Raw genomic sequence first — 19,900 nt, 5'->3', positions numbered from 1 at the left:
AACTGGGTTTGGTCATCTTGGGTGTTTTTATTTTTTTTTTTTTTATTAAGTCTTTTTATTAGTTAAGGGAAATTAAGGACAGTGGTCACAAAGCTGTACGAGACAAAGTATAGGTACGTACGCAGTGCAGAAAAGTCCCGATTCTTGACAACATGGGAAAGAGTGAAAAGGACTTTTTCAGAAATTAAATTCCTCCCCCATATATTTTTATTCATATGTTGCTTTTATAATACTTCATTCACTACAATTAAGTTGCATTTGGAAAGTTTAGTACCTAGAGAGACTCTTAAGAAAATGTTTCTAATAAAATAAAAATAAACTACTGAATATATCATGCAACAAAATGCTGCAAGATACAGCATTTAAAGGAGGTCTCCCAAGCAAAAACTCTTAAAATGAACTGTCGTATCAGTCATAAGTGAATGAAAACAAACAARAACAACCCTACAACACTTCTATTATGGATGAATTAAGGTAAAGGAGACTCAATTTTAGCTTACGGACAAGATTACCTGCAACAATGCCCTGGCTYGCAAGCACCATGATGGCTGTTAAGCCAATACTAAATATAGCACTTTGTCCAAAATTCAGCAGAGCTAAGGTAGAGGTAGTCTTCAAGGAAGCATTTTCATAGGTCTTCAAGAATCCATCATACCGTTGGGCTTCATATTTTTCATTATTGAAATACTGTGATATACACAAAATTAATAAACGTCACATTCTCAATACACAAAACTATTTAATTGATTATAAAATTTAGTATAACACACTACATGCACAGACACACACACACACACGCCTTCAACAGTTTTAACAACCAAAGAGAAAAAATGATCAAAGACTAGGATACGAAGGGAAAAAACAGTAGGAGACAAGGTCACTCCACAGATGAGCACCTTCTGCACTGGGAAAGGAGACAGTACAGAGATCCCTACCATGCTCAGAACGCAGGACACACTGGGYGTCTCCTGTAAAACTTCTACCTAACTCATGTCCAAACCAATCCCTTCTYCCCCGACAATGAAGAAAACCAAAACCAAAAAAAACCCAGCTACCACTGTATACTATAAAGGAAAAAGAGCTACTGCTCACTATCTGCCAGGACATCCTCTTTGCACTGAGCAYGACAAGATCTCTACTTCTCATACAGTCTCTGCTTTGGCGTAGAGATTGCTCATCTTTCCAGTTATAGCTCTCCGATTAACAAGAACATAAAAACCAGCTCGATTCTGGAAAAATTCAAAGCCATTCCACAGGAATTTTTAGTAGCAGCTGTAAGGACTAGTAGACACCCATGAACATTGATTGCAGTGGAACGCTACAGATAGCAACAGGCGAGAGCACAGTACATATGCTCACTGGAGAAGAAAACACTCGGCAAGCTTACATTTAGAAGGTAATTTTCGCAAACAAATGAGAAGAATTCTCTCCAAGCCTCTAAGTTTGCGTTTTGCAGAAGCTAGAAGTCAAGGCTATTCAGTCATGAAGGAAGCTCCTCACTCRTTATCAACAAACAGGATTTTTCAATCCCAAATGATTTTCACACTACTATGTTTATACTCTTCCAACGAATAATGYTTTCAAAACCATGCTATTTCAAACACGTGGCCATACAAAAGACGGATCTTCTGACTCACTCTGCCAAGGCTGGGAGATGCAAGACAAGGCTGGGACAAGACAGAAAGAGCCTAGCAGTACAGATCGGTCTTACCTTCACAGTCTCATAATTTAGCAGCGAGTCAATCGCAGCATTACCTGCATCATTATCTGCTTTATTCATTTCGATTCGGAACTTAGTCCTGTAAAGGGAAGGTTTAACGTGGTCAGGAGTTCTGGCTGAGGCAACGTTTTGTGCACGTGGCTGAATCCRAAGAGACGCCTTACCTCCACTGCGTAATTCCTATCGTGAACGCTGCGTACGCGCCTAGCGTCCCCAGGGTTACTAAYGCAAACTCCGCACCACATTTGTAATACTAGAAGATTAAAGTAAAATAGGTAAAGTCATAACAACATTCAAACTTTACTGCTGTCTCAGAATTATGACACCATAGCCTGAAGGGTCAAACTCTTAAGAGCCAGGGGTGTGTTGGGAGGGACCTTCACAGCTTAAATAYCGGCTAAAGTTTACAAGGAAAGTAACAGTGAGACTAGCAAAGGGAGAATATAGACAAGAGAGATAAGTGGAGATAACCAAGAGCAACTACAGCACAATACTGGAAAAGGGTCTCTTAACACTTTGCTCTTATCAAAAAGAACTGTTTATACGCTTAAGGGGAGATTTTAAAAGAAAGGTGGAGCCTGTGGACAAACAAACAAAAGGCCTTGMAAGACAATTTAGGAAGGGTTCTCTACTTCAGGGTACATCAGGACAGGAAAGCCAGAAGAAGTTAAGGTATTGTGGCATGGCAGCTATTAGCCAGCTTGATTTGCAACTGTCAAAGGTTACAAAATTTAAAYAAATACCAAAAGGGGTTTTAATCAAATGTGATCATAAGAATACATGTTAAGTCCTTCAAAAGAGAAAAGCAATAGCAAGACTCTTTCTTTTAACTCAGTCTAAACTTCGTAACTGAGATTTAAATTTTGGCATATATACATCCAAGTAYCCTAATTTCAAAGACAGTAAGTTTCATTTATAAAACAAAATTTTAAAAGGAAGTAAAATTTGAAAYCTGCGAGAAAGAGAAGCCTATTTTCCAGAAGAAAATTTTCACTTTCCTGGATAAGGAAAAAGTAGCACTGAAAAAGAAGCCAATAATCATTCCCTTTCCTTGRCAAACTGATCCATAACAGTTCTAGACATTCACATCTTTCCTCCTCAATGTTTACCCAGATCCATTTGACACTTGTGTGCACAGCTTGCATTTCCTATTTCATTTTTTCCAACAACTCTGAAGAAAAACATTAAAAACTACCCACATAAACATGATTGGCTGCAGACAGGTGCTAAGTGTGAAAAGAATTTAAAATCTGCTTATTTTAAATAACCAACATTTGAAAGCTATGGATTATTCTCCTCCAGAGCATTTACTTTCACAACCACCAACTAAGAAATTCAGCGATTGCTCTTCTTAACACTTCAACTTTGGCAAAAGAAATTCAGTTCATTAGTCCCAAAAGAGACAATTGTAACTCATGAAAAAAACGACACTTACCAGAATTCCACTGACTAGTGCCACTTCAAACATGGTAGGTCCCAGATTAAATACTAAAGCACTAAGAACAAAACTGATGCCCCTCGTTCCTCTGTCGATGGTTTTTGACAGGGCTCCTGTCTGCCTGCTTAGGTGGAAGGCCAAGTCCAGGTTATGAAGGTGCAGAAAAACATTCTTTGCTATCCTTCGGATTGAATTTTGAGCTACTTTCCCAAATACCGCGTTTCGAGCTTCGTTAAATAATGCCGCCCCAGCTCTTGAGATACCATCTAGAAAAGATTASAACAATTGGAAAAGTTTTCCAACTGTCTTCTTGCATGAAATTACCATATTAGACTCATTCTTCATATGTTTTCAACTTTTTTCTTCAAAGGTAATTTCATTTATCCAAAAYTTTACAAGCTTTCATTTATAAACCTCTGCACACACATTTTAAATCAGTTTCTCCTGCAGCTGTTTGGTGCAAAGGGTAGAACTGATAACGGAGAATCATTTCCATGAGCATTATTTCAGTTTATAACTGGAACGCTAGAGCCAAGGTCACCGAACACTGGAAACAGATGTCAACGGAGATGTAATTACAGAGTGACCGTCCCAATGCTTTGCAGTGCAGAGAGCCAAAGCTCTGCTGCCCCACTACCTTGCGAGAAAAGGTTAATCCCTGCCAAGAGATTCGGGAACCCCACTTACAGCCAATGAGAACAGCAGTTGCCACGGTTGCGACTGTATTTGGTGCATCGCTCAGGTTCAGCATGTTTCCAGACATCTGGTTGAGGCTGTCTACTGCATATTTAAACATGAAAGGAACCAATATATTCATGGCCTGAAAGCGTAAGAACACCAATTAGTCAGGATGCATTAAAACATTTATCTGTGTAGCACGAATAGATTTTCCTGAAATAGCTGTACTATTATATTTCGTTCTTCACYGCTTAGAGCAGGTGGGGTGGCTCTCTCGATTTCAAAGACAACATTTTCCACACTAAGAAGTCTCTGCTCACGGGGCTGCAGGGTTAGTGTGTGCATCCCACTGGCTCCTTTTCAGTATCAGCTTCTGTTCTGTCCAAACCGCACGCTGCCGAAGCACCTGAGCTCTCACTAAAGCAACGGCAGTATTGGGAAACGCATCAGGTATCAGGCACGGCATGGCACATCCGCAACGGCACTGAACTATGCTGTCGCTACAGCTTGCTTCCTCTGCGCTATATTGGCMACAACTACTACATAAAAAACCAGAAAGACCTTCCACGTGTTGATAACAAAGGGTCAGTCGACGTGTATAAAATCAAAACTGTACTGAAGCCAAAAGATAAAGTTACTTTATCTTTTATCTCTGACAGTTCCTATTACTTCAATATTTAAATATTGTTTTCCATCCGTAATGTCACTGTAAACATTAACTTTGTAYCTACATTAACCTTAACATTTGGCAGTGGCACAAATGACTTCCTATAAAGTCTACAAAACACTCTGAATTACTTTAACAGTGTGAGCTTTCAAATAAAATATCAAAATCATATCCACAACTTAAACATATGATATGTCAGTAAATATTTTTGTAGAAACAGAAAGCACCAACACCCAAACACACTTCTTCAAACAGCGGCATCTCCTCTACATGCTAAAAGGAAGAAAGCTTGTCAGGTAAATAAATCAATTTTAGAATTTTTCAYCTGCACTTCCTAAGCTACAGCATAAAAAAAATCTGAAAACCTTTGAAACAACCAAAAATCTGGAGTCTTRTTAACATTTCGTTATTATACCACTCATTTATACCAACAACTTAAAAAACACTAACAAACAAATATAACTTCAATTAATAGGGCTCAAGTAAAATCCCTTGTAATTATGAAGACTTCAAAATAAGGTACATAAGCTTCTTAGCAGCTGAACAAGTCTTTTAAGATTTCTCTTATAAAGATGACAGATGTTAAAATGTTTTACACTGAACTGACTTTTTTGTATTGCAAAAAAAATTGTGGGTGGACGACAAATTATTTTACATAATAAGAAAACAAAACCCAAAGCAGGTCGACAAAGCTATTTCAGCTCTCTCCACCAGATGTTGTGCCTGYTGTATTTGAACTGACTACATTTAAGGACACCAGTCAGAGATAAAAGCCTCATTAAAAAAACTGTGTAAATTAACTGGATAAAGAGCAAACTAAGTTTTCAGTGGAAAAAAAGCGATAAAGTCTTATCACTTCAGAACAAAACGAAGTTGGAAGACAGGCTTTTAGTAGTTAACAACCATCCCAGTATCAAACACCCTCCGTATTAAAAATTACGGTAATTAATGGAGGACAAGTATTTCAGCACCAGGGAAAACTGGGTTTTTGGAAATGCTAATTTTTTAAAAAGATGGGATTAAAGAAAGTCCTGCAAGTTGATTTCTTGAATCACAGTAGGGGAGAAACTGTATAAAGTTTAGACAAAGGTTTTAAYGCAAATGAGGAAGGAATCCTCTTTCTCGCTGTCTTCCTCCCCCCAAAGATACTAACTCAAAACAAGGCGGACAACCAACCCCTCAGTACAGCAAACCCAGACAATTCYGGAGAGGAGACCGATGAGATTTGAGAGCAACCAGGTGAAATCATCACCAGTTAGCTTGGGGCTGAAAAAAAGAAAACAGCTGAAAGATCAGGTTACCTCCAAAAGGCTCTTCTGGGAAGATCTCCAATGCAAGGCTGAGCGTCATTCAGCAACGCTCAATCCCCTTAATAGACCAGGATTGTGGAAAAAAAATAAAGACCTGAAGTTTTATCTACAGAAAGCTTTATCTGCAGAAAGCCAACAAATGCCATCAAAGCAGCAGTATACTATAATGACTGATAAACTTCAATTAGACACAATAGAAGAACAGGTTACTCTCATTACAYGCTTAAACTTTATGCTTAAAGCCCCACAAAGAACCGGGGATGCATTAGCAGGGATTCTGCATCCCCACAATACTGACACCCCCCTCTTTCCCCAGTGTAATAAAAAGCCTGCTATTCCCTTTGGAATCACTGAAGCTCAATTTTTTGGTAGCATTTTGTTCTTTATTAAGAAGACTATACTACCATCTGTGTTACAGTGATGACCAACATGACAAAGTGCAGGTTTTCCTGGGAGAGCCTACTCAGTAGAAAATAAGAGTATTGTAATGCAGATCGTCTTGATTTGCTGCCCATTCTCACAAATCTCTCTGCAGGGATTTTACTCTTCAGTAGACTATGCTACACTACAGGTAGTTTAGAAATAGAACTACAGATATATTTTAAAGTCCATTTAAAGAAAAGAGATGTATTCTTTAAACTGCAGCTCTCCACTCACAATTAATTTTACTGGCAACAGCCTACAATTTTGTAGAAATGTCTCCTTTCACATCAATATAATTCTACCCAATAGAGTTTTAAGTGAAATTTAAAGCCTGGTCTCAGGTTATAGTTGTTCTGACTCCTGGAGGGTGAAGCTTGAATAAGAACAAGACAGCATGGTGTTGCATTTCATTAGTAATCAACACAGTCTGCTTTCCAGACATTAAAAAAGTTAATCTTACAAAGTTTATAGCAAGAGAGATGAAAGCCCATTATTAGAAGCAGACCTTTCCTACTCAATTTGTTAAGTCAATGAGATCACATTCATATTAATGGCAACAAAATTTCAGCCTTCTGCACAAACTCTCAGTATCTCTTTAGCAGCCTATATTTCCCAGCACCGAAGTCAAAGCTTTAAGCACACGCAGGTACTCTATAAAAATCAACCATGCAAAACATCTTAATTATCTCATGCAGTACATATGTATAGGTTTCCCTCTTCCTAACATTTGAAAGCTTGAGAACAATTCCTACTAAAAAGATCATTTCAATTTAAATTTATACATTTTGTTTGTAATTTTGAATTAATAACTAATCCTTACCTGGATTTATTGGTAAGTATAAGCAGATACAACCACCCATGAAGTCAACCCAGCTCAACTGTGCACATTCAACAGCACATTATACATCATGTTTAAAYGGGTTTAAACATTTTTAAAATAATTGCACTATTTTAAGTTGACAATGTATCATCTCCATTCCCGCATGGGATTGCGCCACTTTTAGGGCGAACCGAGTTCTTTCATCTTGCACTTCCCAGTATTTCATGTTTAATAAAGATGAGAAGTTAGTGACAGCTTGAACACCCAGTATGATAAAACTGATCTACAGTGAACTCTTCTTTAGCCAATAATTCAATGAGAAACATTAAAATGAAGACGACTGAATTTATCTCTGGGCCAGTACAAAAGCACACCTCCGCATGCGCTGTGCAACAACTCCATTTGTGGAAGCATGAACAGAAAACTCCATCCGTTGCAGAGATCAGGCTCCGAGAAAACCTACAGAATATGGTTCAGAAGGAGGAGGGAGACTCAAGCTTCACGCCTTMTGTGAAATCACAGATAATCTCAAATACATTTTTTTCAAATAAAAGACATATAAAAACACTCTTACATTTAGAAATACCTTCCACTTAAAACCTCTCCAAAAACTACAAGGGTTTCTTCAATTGCTTAATGCAATTGTCTAATTCCATGTAATTAGAAGGGCTTAAACACAAAGATTGTATGTACATACTTAACTGATTAGATAGACACCGTCATCTTTGCACATAGATAAAACTTACCTGTGTCTTGCCTTTTTCATCAAACAGTTAATTCTGAAGCTTACAGAATTAACCATCAGCAGGCAAGCAGGCAGTCTGAAAGACTTCTCTGGCTCATGAACAACACACATTTGGTCCACGACCAAGAAGTCGAGAAACACTACAGACTGACAGAGGCGACATGAAATTGTGTCATATCCATGTGCCTAGACCAGCTCTGAAGGAGCCAGAGCCCTCCTCCTCCTTGTGCCACGTAAGAAAAAGGGAAGCAGCAGCAAAGTAAGTGTTTGCAGCATATATTCCAGTAAAGATGAAAAAATATGGGAGAGGAAAGGTGCAAGAAAAACCAGATATCTAAAACCTGTGCAGGTTAAGCCGTGTCAGAAAACACAGATAATGTCTTGTGTACTCCTCTCACCTGTCTTCCTGTTGCATCTTTCAGATCGTGCAAGTCTAGATAGGCTATAAATATTTAAGATAAAAATTTAAAGCATGTCATAATACAATAAATCTTCCAAGAAAGAGACCTTACTAGCCCAGGAGCAGACTTTCTCCTGTCAGCTCCTAGTCATAAAAAGCTATACAAACAGTTCACTTTGAAGGCTAACAATATTTCTAGCAGTTATGTGTAGACAGGAAGGAACCAAAAATCACAGTAATTTGTTCAATGACAGACAACGGGGCCCCACAAAAGGAGTCGAGACAGATTATAACTGCAGGCTCTTCACTAGCAAACACAAACTGGCTTTTGTTTCAAAATTGCATTTTATTCAATTGGAAGACTGAAAGAGAAATAAGAAATCATTCCACAAGCAGCAGAACTAGGAGGTATGGTCTCCAACCGCTCGGCATTTTGTGGGCAAGACCCACGTGAGATAGGGCGCAAACTCCAAGTTTCTCGCTGCAGCGGGGGATTTTACAGCCCACCTCTCTTCTCCTCCACAGAGCGTCTCAAGTTTTCTTTCAATAAAATTGAACTCACCCTCCAGTCTCTCTCTCCCCCCTGCCCCCCTCMCTCAATGCTTGGGTCTTTTTCTTCTAACTGGAAACCTAACTTTACAAATATAGAGGTATAAAACTCCACTCAACCTTTTGTCAAATTCAGATTAAATTAGCCAAAAGGCTTTAAAAAGTATTTTTTAAGGGGAAGTGATTAGTAGCAGGCATCGTGCTCATACAGCTCTCTTCGCAAAACCCTGAAGAACAACTTATAAAAATCCAAACTAAGGATTTAAATCTCTCAGGTGCAGACAAGTGCATAACGAGAAAAGCAAATCAGGACAGGATTTCACACATGAGTATTTTTGTGCTGACACAACCATATAGCAATCAACTTTAAAAAATTGTTTGTGTGGTAGTCTGTAGTAATTAATCTCATAGGCAGTCAGAAAAGGGGGCTCCTAAACAAGAAAATGAGGAAACTGCACAGGGTTACACATGGTCCAGACAAGTTACAGGTGAAGTGTTTTATTTTCTATAGGACAAAGCGATCTTCAGCTTACCCCTCATCAGCTGGGCTGCGAGTGTAACTTGTTAAATAGCAGTTACTCTGTAACGCTTGAGTTCGAACATAGCTTTGTAATGATAAAAACAGAATAACATTAGCAAGAGATAGCTAGAAGATACGAACAAAACCTTCTGCCCCAGCCAGCTACAGTATATATTCCACAGATCGCTAGTTGTATGCGTTCCTAATGAAACTCTTGCTCGTTAAAATAGAAGCAAAAATGCTCGTTTTGGCAAACATGTTCTAAGCCTGGRCAAAGCTCAACAGGTTTCCTGCTCTCCTTCTTGGAAGCTGCTCTGGATACCGTACAGAATCTGAAGTGGGAAAATGAAGTGTCCTAGTAAAGGAAACCAAACAACAACACAACAAAACAAACAAACAAACAAAAAAAAACAGGAGGGAGAAGGTGCAAGAAGAAAAGCCAGATATTGCCCAGAATCTGAGGTAGGAAATTTGAGAACACTAGTGAGAGATTCAAGCAAGCAATTACTGCCCCAGAGAAAACGCAATTAAATTCCTGATTTTCTGGCAGGCGGGCTGAGAAAACCCATCCCTCTCAATAGAGAATATCAGTTTTGTATCAATGTATGGTTTGCATTTTGACCAGCTGTAGTTCAATCCTCACGTGACATGCCAAACTAGGAATCAACACACTAAAAATCACTAACTAGTGATGACCACAGTGATGAAGCACTACTATAAAAACAATCTTTGAACAATTATTTCCAAGTTTGAAGAAACAGAAAGCCTTAACTGACTACCTACCAGGTATTAAGTACMTAGCAGGGGACTTCTGTGAGTGAGAATAAAAAGAACCACTGATGCTAAAACAAGTTATTTACTCTGCCACCACTTTGCTGTCCTAGACTGTGAAGGAAACCAATATTCATTAAACCAGTGAAGGGTAGAAAAGCCCTCCAAATAAATCAGATTCCTTGTTATCTCAGGTAACACTGTATTTGCAAAATCACGTACAGACGAACTCTTAATAAAAGGAGTCCCTAATATAGAGCTATTTGCACAAGTCAGGCACCCTAGCCATCAATTTTGTTTTCTCTGCATRCCAGAAAGCTGCCTGGGACATGGCTACATTTCCTAAAAGTAAGGTACTATGCTGCCACATGCAGGATCACGCTCTGGATTAACATTCTCCATCATATTCACCTACAAACTGGGAGAGCACGGTGGGGGGGGCGGGGAGGGAAGAGAGAAAGAAAACATTTCAGACTTCTTTCATAAGTGCCTTGAGATTATTATCAACACCACTATTAAAAAGCTTTAAAAGGAAATTCAGCTAGACACCAGGGGAATCTGCACATCCATTTGGTTAAATGAGGGATTCTTAAAAGTAGATCACAAAACCCTAAAGAACTGAGTACGTAATAGTTAAATATTACAGCRAAGGTAACTGTGTGGTATGTAAGGCAAAATGCCCTAGTATTTGCATTTGGAGCAGAGAGTTTCCCACATAGTTTAAGTGTAATTCAAGACACTGTTGCACATCTTGCACAGACATACAAAAACAGTGTATTTAAAAAGTTTACTTGCACATGTATGCCATATTCTGCATATTGCCAGCTGTATTATCTATCAGCAGCTTCCTGAGCAGCAGCAGAAAACAAACTATCTACTGGAGACAGTACCAGCTAGCACCTTGCAGATTGCTTGTAGGTGAAAGTGCTGTAGACTAGAAGATTGGCCTTTCCTTTCAGCTCAAATAGATGAGCACAGTTCTCCTCCACGTACTCTTCTTTTATCACCTACATAGCTTAAGTTTGTTTCTTCTCTCTTTTCACAACATGGCAATGTTGCTGACAGCTGATAAGGAAATACAATGCAACTAGCCTAGAGTGTTAAAACTCATTGCTTACCTTATCCCAGCAAGAACCTCATATTAGCCTTATGTATGGTAAAAACTGCCATATTGAGAAGGAAGTCAGTTCAGCTATTTATCTCAACAATGGTAATAAAATTTGCTCCCAGCAATTTGCAATCAAGGATTTATATTTGTTTTCTAAAGTAAACTATTTTGTGCACAAAGTTCGCATTGAACTATTTCTAMAGTGTTTGCACAAAATTTGCATTATATCCTCCATTCATCTGTGGAAAGATTTTGCATGCCTATGTCCTTCAATGAACTAGTAAACACTAGTTTTGTTGCAGGCAAGAGTGTAACACACAAAGCGAAAGTAAGAGTAGCCCTCTGTTTCATAATAAAAAGACTACACGTAGAAGAAAATCAGTTGAACAGAAGTACGGTTCAATACAAGAGTAAYGAATTATGTAGCTTCTTTCACATTATGACACCAGAGGAGTCCCCAAACCACTAGAAATTTCACTGTCAGCTCACAGAGAGCTGAAATTTCGCTGGAGCTAAAATCCCTTCCCAACTGCGTGGCAAAAGCTGTGAGTGGATATGACCATACTGCTTAATTGTACGACTGAAAACGGGCACAGAGCCTTGGAGAAATCCTGTTCGATAAATACAGATCTTCTGTTTGTGCAGTGCTGTAAGCAATCTTTAACTTAATTTATCCCTTTCATATAACTTGCAAGTCTTCCATAATAATGTAATGGACTAACCAGCAATGGAAAAATCCTGGACTAACGTGAGTAACGCAAATAACACATCTGATCTTCATCCTCTCCCCAGCCACACACATGCGTATCACAGGCATAAACACACAATTAAAACAAAACTATTGCTCATACTCTATGGAAATAGAGTATATAGGAAGCAGTCATAACATTGTACGAGACAAACGGTTACTCCTTGCAAGAACTCCAGCTGAACAATAACTATTACAGTACAATGAAGTATCTGCTCTTACCTTTGCACTTGCTAAAAACCCCAGAGAGATGGCTACTCTGGCTCGCAGATCTGGTCTGTCTTTGGGCCACACGTAAGACAACATTGCTCGGATAATCTTCTTGGCATCTATCTCTTTCAACTATTGGAAATAAAAAAACCCAAAGGCATCGCATTACAAAGAGACCTCAGAAACATAAATATCAAATTGTGAGAAGCAAAAGAACGGCATAAATAAAAGTAAGCTTTACACATCTGGCTCACTTTTATGTTTTATTTAATGGGCAAAAGAAGCTACACTTCACAATGTTTGAGACAGGGACTGCCTATTAAAAACATTAAGTTGTAAGTTTTTAGGGTCATATTATGACATGCTGGTAAAATAGATGAACTGTTCTTAATTCACATATCCTCAGGAGTGCAAGTAGAGCTGTAAACAGAATACAGAGAAAGTCACAACCAGAGAGAAAACAAAACAAAGGAAGAAAAAGAAAGAAAAAGCATGAAGTAACAAAAAAGTAAGGCTCGTTTTGGGAAACATCTGAAAGGTCTACAAGAATCATAAGCAATTTGGAGAACGTTAAGCAAGTTGCAGTAAAATGTAGCATCACTAGCATTGAAACAAGTCAAACCTCTGAGACTAGACACTTCCGAAGTAAAATTTTAAACTGATTTGAAAATAATTTCAAACGCATAACTGCACTACTACAAATTTAAGCATTTCAAATAATTGATTTTACTGGGTTTGGTCATTTTATTCCATTTACAGAGAAGTGACAAATATCCTTATTTTGTCCATAAATTTGACAAAAACTATCCTAGTTTTAGTTAGGCATAGCCTTAACTTTAAGCCTTAGGCCTTTAAGCCTGGGCTTAACTGGGCAGAAGATGCCACCGCTTCATTAAACAGAAAGGGTTCTGGAGTTGGGTCCCCAAGAGGCTGTTAAGATGTTATGTACCTGGCCACAGGCTAGCTTGACCAGTAGTGCCTGTTTTTTTAAATGAAGTCCTGTTTTCCTTCCCTCAAGCTTCCTTGTAAATGAGATCACAGTTCTTAACAAGTCTGCAAAATATCTGTGTCCTTACATAAAAATGTTTTATTTATTTTTGTATGGATGTTTAKCACTTAAGTTACGTGAGATGTATTTCAATAAACTCTAAAGCTAAATATACTATCTGAAGCTTAAACTATGCTATCCAATTGAAAACAAAACACGCAGTATAACATAGCAAAAGTATCGACAACTCATTTTTCTGCATTGGACAACCTTGAATAATCTTGAATGACACGAAGGTTATCTAAAGTTGAAGGGAGGCCAGCAACTAGCAGCTAATCTTTCCATTTCAGGCCATATTTTGTTGGGGTGAAGGGCAGATGGAAGAGAAAGTTAGTCCACACCTTTTTAAGATGACTTTTCGTAACAGAAGTCAGCACAGAGAGGGAGTTTTACAGTATATTTTAACGTTTCCCTAGCTAGTTTGTATACTTCAAATGCTCCCTTCTCAGTCTGGGGAATAAAACAAATCAGAATGAAAACTGTCTAGGAAGTCCCAGTTTGAAAAGATTTCTGAAGCAGTCAGTCCTACAAATTTAAGCTTTTAAAAGCACAGAAAAAAAAATCACCTTGGTGTTTCTAGTCACAGCTTCAAAGACAAAAGGATAAGGAACATCATATATATTTTGTCAACAGCAGCAAACATTTGAGCATCACAAAATAAGCACATTCTAGGGGACTTTTAAAAAACATATATGGAACATTTCTGTGAGCAGAGGGCAAAAAGCAGTATTTCTCTGTTGTGCCCTATCTATTCAGGAGATGGAGGAYACATGAATGCTTCCTCTTGAGCTAAGGATATGCATAAACAGCCCTGTAATTCAAACACTTAGAAAATACCTTTGATCACCACTTACCAGCTAAAAGGAAGAAAAAAATGGTATCACATTAACACAAAGCTACTTGTGCAACTACAGTTCTAATTATATGTTGCTATTGGCTAGTCAGATTTGTGCAGAAAAGCTATCAGAAAGAAAGAAATGCATTGGCTGCAAACAAGGAATCCAATTCAGTTTCTCCGTGGCTCTGAACGGAGACAGAACTAAATAATCTGTTCAGGGAAAAAAAAAAAGCCAGAAGGCAGCCAGTCATTTGCCAAAGGCCTTGTCAAAGGGACAAGAAAAAATATCAAAGGAGGTACAACACACCCATTACATCAAAGTTTACCATGAAACAAGTGTTGTTACCGTTCTACAGAAACATGAGTTTAAAATGCTTTCAGTATGCAAGCTGTAACGTTAAGAATTAAAGTGAGCAATCTGTTCAATGGACTCAGGCCCCTTCATTTGATTCTCTATGGTGTATAAAAAGGTTAAGACACAGGTGTTTGTTTTATCTCCTTTTAAATGGCAGTAGCGCTCTGTATTTTCTTCCAAGCCTTATGTCTACAGAAATGAACAGAATGGAAGGAAAAATGGTAAATTTATAATATAGCACGTAGCAGGGAAGAAAAGGCTTTYCTTCCCCACTCCTCTTCTCAGACTCATCACACTTTTAAAATATCCTACCAAATATTGAAGACTACTTGCAAGGGAAGTACTTCCTTGCATCGGTTTGTATTTCAGCTCTCAGTGCTGCCGAGGTTTARAAAAAGGCCCTGCGAGCTTGCTCACGAAGCCACACCATCCCCAGCATTGTGCTAGCCCAAACTTCCTAACACCTGCACGAGCTTACGCTGCAAACCACCAGTGGCCTGCTGACGTCTTCTTCCTCCCCTCTTCCTAGCACTCCGCTCTACAGTCTGCCCACTCCTTGCCCCAGCTGTGGAGCCCTTGAAACACCTTGACAAACGGAATCAGTTTATGGAACTGGCAGAAAACTTCTCAGTGTTGGTTGCAAGGTTTCAGCTCAGGAAAGAGTCAGACTGATCTGCAAGTCTGGTAGCATGAGAAAAAGCATGGCTGAGAGCAAGAAGTCTTTTCTTCTGTCTTAGTCCTATCCATCCTGCCATGGAGGGCAAGCAATGACCAGTAGACTAAAGAGCAACAGAGTAAGATGGTAGTGGGGGGACAGGCTAATTATCAGAGCTCCATCATGACTATCGGCATCTCCATAAGAACGTATTTGACTGCCTAGCAACAAGTCAGAGCCCACAGTTTTTACTCCTGTAATATCCCCTGTAAAAYGAGGATAACACCTACCACCCTTCACGCTCCTTGTTTATCATCAGCGTTCAGCRCTACATCCCCTGAAGTTGCCGCAGAAGGGGCAACTTAACACATCTGTCCCAAAGTCAGTCTCCAGAATGAACAGGCTGGTTTGTCAGAGTTTTGCAAAAAAGACATAGGTGTAATATAGCTGACATGTATACCAGCAGCAGTTTTCCTAAAAGCATAAGCCTAGAAAAAAAATTGCCATGCAGTAATTTGGGTGATAGTACTTTCATGCACTGAATATAATTGCAAACTGTCACCGCAGAAGCCATTATCAACCAAATTTCAGAGCCCATTATGAGTCCTATTACAGGAGGAAGGACTGCACTCATAATATCAGATTTCTTTCCCTTCAYTTTTGCCCAAAACCTCTTGGCTTTTGCATCCACTCTTACTGTTTTTCCTCTCTTCACACACTTCCCCACCTCTACAGCTAATTCCTACTGCCTTCTCCTGAACAGGGCTTAACAGCCAATATTTGCTTAGTTAGGCAATATCCATAATTAACAATCTCCTGTATTAACTGCATTATAGCTACATTTATTGGAATAAAAAACGTCAAGGGACTGGCTTACACAGGAATAATTACAAATAATGCATGAGCATAAGATGCAGACTAACAAAAATACCACTTGACAACAAGATTTCCGACCATCACATTCCTAGCAAGTTTTAATGAAACACCCACTCTTTCTTAATATATTTTGGTAAACAGAACCTTGATTTTCCTTTCTTATCAGAAAATAATTGAAATTAAGTTCTGAATGATGCCAAACTGTAGACCTTTGAAAAGTAATCACTGCAAAGAAAATRCAAAAGATAAGGATTAAACAACTTTGTCCTGAAAGCTGCCCTTTGAAGAGGTTCAGCTGAAAAAGCTCTACATTTCAGGAAGTTGCTTTTTCAAGAAAAAATAAAAACCTTGTGTTTTTGAAGGTAGGTCAACTGTGGAGCTGTCTGTGAAACRGATTTGGAACAGCGCTATATGAAAGTGGGTTTGTCTTAAGTGTATGCAAAATCTCTTTTCCATGGAGATGTGAAAAACGAAGTTCTGAAAACTGATAGCAAATACTCAGCCAATGAACATGCCCAGAAGAGAACTTATAACGGGGTGGGGGCCGAATAGAAGAAGGAAAAAGAAAATCCCAGCTGACAAATGACAACTGGAGTTGAAAGACAGGAAAATGCTGCCCTCCTCTWCACAGGAGAAATACAATCCATCACGTAATTAGGGTAAACAGGGAGAAGAATAGTCTGGTTCAAGTGTGTTTTGCCTAGAAGATCTAGGAAAGAGCCTGTAAGTGTTGCAAGAAGGTTGTAAAACATGTCTAAGATTAATATGAGGCATACGGCCAGCAGTGCTACCTACTGAAGAAGTCTGATTCTTCTGTCTCCCTCTTGTGCCTTACGAGGAGAAGATCAGAGATGCTTACTACCACAAACTTGGCATATTTTACGTAACCAAAACTGCCTGCTATTACTGAAGTATCCAATTTCAGTAAGTTCCCTTCTGACTGTAGCACAAACAGGTCTGAATCCACTGAAGAAATAATTCTCARACCAAAACTGAAGAGCAAATTGTAGGTGAAACTGATTCTTTCAGGAATAAGTCTGTGGAAAACACAYAGTCAGAACAGTTAAACCAGACCTTTGAATAGTCCTGAAACACCTGGGTTCTACAATGAGTTTTAAAGTTTGCTAGTCTTAGGAAGATCCCACTTAAGYTTGAACAAGTTATAATCATTATGCGGTATCAACCTGAAAATATACAAAGCATCAGAAGTAAGTTTGCCATATGTAATTTTCATTTTCTCACTTCCTAACTTGAGCACTTTGATTTTGCAATTTTAATAACGCAAAACTTTACAGTGTTATTTTAACTAAAAGCCTGCCTATTTTGGTAACTGTAATCATGTGGTCTAATAAAAGACACTGCTTCTCCCTGCACACCTATCATCATCACTCTAACATAGGTGCTTCCTGAATATTAATACAGTAAAAATATATCAGATGCATTAATATTAAATCGAATTGATTAGACACGCACAGTAAACTGTTAACTACACCCCTGCCACTGCTTCAACTGCAACRGCAACACCTGATGCACTGGCTTGTATCCACAAACTAATCTCTGCCAGCAGGGATGTCAATTCACAAAGAACTATCGGTCACAAACAAGGATAAGTAAACACATTAAATTACAATAGAATATACTTGGCAGAGAAAAAAATAAGACATCGCAAGCACGTGCTGAAAAACTGAGATTCTATTTTAATAAAAATACTGAAGCACTTTAAGACAGTTATTACAAACATTTGGTGATTTAAGAGCAAGAAAGCCAACACTGACAATTAAATAGTATCTATTGTGCTACAGTGTTCATATTATCAATAGTTTCTTACAAAATGTTTTTTTTTTTTTTTTTTTACACAAAGATGAACACACTTTTGATTTAAAAAGAACACTAATTAAGCAATTTTTTTTACCCCTTCCTTTGGATCTGTGTGAAGTCCTCCACCTGCATGACCATGCCAACACATTCTCTTTTCTATCAGTTGCCACCTCTGGAGCATCTATGTGAACAAGAAAAGTCAATTTGCAAGAACCTCAGGAAACATGCATTTAAAAGTCAATGAAGAAAGAAGAACTACTGATCTGTTTTCCCTCCCTCCYCCTCAACTGTATCAGCTTGATTTAATAAAGGATACTACATTTCTCTACAAATCTTAAGAAAACAATCATTAAGAAAGGGACCATAAATCTAGCAGCATAGTAAAGAGTATGGTGCAAGCAGCCAGCAGGTAAAGACAAAAGAGCCTTAAATATTTAACTTAAAAGGACAACTAAAAACTTAAAAATGGAGTAAAAAAAAGTCATAAGAGGATGGTATTCCTCTGATCCGTTTTATTTATTAATGTAACACTCTTAAGCAACAAACCTCTTTCCACATATGTAAAGATTAAAGTTAATCTTGGAAGCAAAATTAATAAATAAATCAGCTTCAAACTTTTCATCAGGATGAGAACGGTCTACTGATGCCCTGACAAGGGCAAATTAACTTGGTCCAGAACTCCTGCTGCAATCCACCACATACAGGCACAGTTAGGATAAGGCCTTTTAAACACATTTTAAACATCTTGTTTTTAAAAACAAGTGCTCAAGTACTGTAGCATGTGGCCAAGATTCCAAGCTAATGTGGAGAAAGACAAGTTCTGAAGTTATAATTCTGATATATTAAAAATAATTCACTATCACTGGGAGTTCTTCCACATTCAAAGAGCCTGCCACAAAAAAAAAGGATGTGTTAAAGCTTTAAACAAAATGTAGATTCTTGAAAAAGATTTGCTACATGTCAGTAACTTCCAGATTCAAGTTGTGTAAAAGGCTCTTTATGAATCTCATTTTATATATACGGTTTGGTAGCAGAAATCAGAATTTCCTGCGCCAAAGTTACATTTTTCTTTAAAAAAGAACATTGTCAAAAAACATGAATTGAAATTTATGCTTTGACATGCTAAGGATTGTTGAAAGAGTTTTGTTGAAAGTTTTAGTCAGTTCTGAATGGTTGTTCTTTATTAAAAGAAGAAACCCACACATACAAAAAAAGTGAACACATTTTCTAGTTTCATTCAGACCAAATGTACTACTAAGAAACGTATGTCATAATTTTCCAGGAACAGTAAAAGTTACATCTTCTTTATGTTTACATTAGCATTAAACTAAGCAGACCTCGAAGGAATAAGAACCTGACATCCTGGCACTCAAAATGATGAGCAATAAATTTTCTAAGCGTCTTGACATTCCCCATACTGTGTAGAATTTTGAAGTAATAAAGCCCTACATCCTCATGGAAAGCTCACAGCTTTCTGTAGTATTTTTTTTTTAATGTCAGATCATGTGAATCTAAGAGTCAACAAGCAGAAGTTACATGCCTAAGATCTCTTCTTTTTAAGTTACTTTGATAGCATTGGTTTTTAGAGATTCAGAAAGGTTTCTTGGAAAAAGTGCAGTCTGAAGGTTTTAAGCCAAATCCTCTCCTTTTCTAGAGGCAGAGATATAAACCGCAATTTAACTTACTGCATTTAGAAACCATTGAGAAATTATTCTTTTTTAAATTATGAAAGTAATGCAATAAACTGAAAGATGCCTCAAGGGCTTGAGTTTCCTCCCACCTGCAAGTAGAAAGGAGGAAAACAATTTATACCTACCTCTGAAGCATCTAACAATGGTCTTGAATAAGCTCTCCCCAGACTCTGCCATGATGTTTGTTTGCATACTGGTGGAATCTACAGAACAGAAAGGGGAAAAAAAAAGAAAAGTAAAAATGGAGCAGTGCRGAACACACACTTCACATTCACAGAATATTCATCTAGCTTATGTAAACACGCATAACACCGACACAAGGCAGAGGGCTTTGCGGTTTTTTCTTTTGACAACTGACCACAGAAAAATAAAAGGAAAACTAGCGGGGAGCAGGTGTGAAATAAATTGCATTCAACCATTAAAAATGCTAAACGACAACAAACCTTTCYCTTCCCCAAGTCCACACTCCCATCAGACTTCTTTTTTTTGTATTATGAAAGCCCCAAAGCTTT

At 38.1% G+C, this 19,900-nt stretch overlaps 1 protein-coding gene across 1 annotated transcript in view; it reads right to left on the bottom strand.

The window, feature by feature from the left end:
* The window catches only part of ABCB7 (ATP binding cassette subfamily B member 7), a 33,619-nt gene extending 14,019 nt beyond the window's left edge, over nt 1-19,600 (bottom strand). The window contains exons 1-8 of the mRNA XM_085324265.1: nt 19,514-19,600; nt 17,792-17,878; nt 12,120-12,239; nt 3,846-3,978; nt 3,156-3,424; nt 1,885-1,973; nt 1,712-1,799; nt 513-687 (exon numbers count right to left, since the gene is read on the bottom strand). Coding sequence (XP_085180391.1) covers nt 513-687; nt 1,712-1,799; nt 1,885-1,973; nt 3,156-3,424; nt 3,846-3,978; nt 12,120-12,239; nt 17,792-17,878 — 961 coding nt within the window. The 5' untranslated portion in view covers nt 19,514-19,600. The remainder of the gene's footprint in view (nt 1-512; nt 688-1,711; nt 1,800-1,884; nt 1,974-3,155; nt 3,425-3,845; nt 3,979-12,119; nt 12,240-17,791; nt 17,879-19,513) is intronic.
* Between the last annotated feature and the right edge of the window lie 300 nt (nt 19,601-19,900).

The sequence above is a fragment of the Rhea americana genome, unplaced genomic scaffold (assembly GCF_003343005.1).
Source record: "Rhea americana isolate MKP2758 unplaced genomic scaffold, rheAme1 scaffold_90, whole genome shotgun sequence".
In the NCBI taxonomy this organism is placed as follows: Eukaryota; Metazoa; Chordata; class Aves; order Rheiformes; family Rheidae; genus Rhea; species Rhea americana.
Note: the sequence above shows the minus strand (reverse complement) of the source record. Positions and strands in the feature narration are given on the sequence as shown.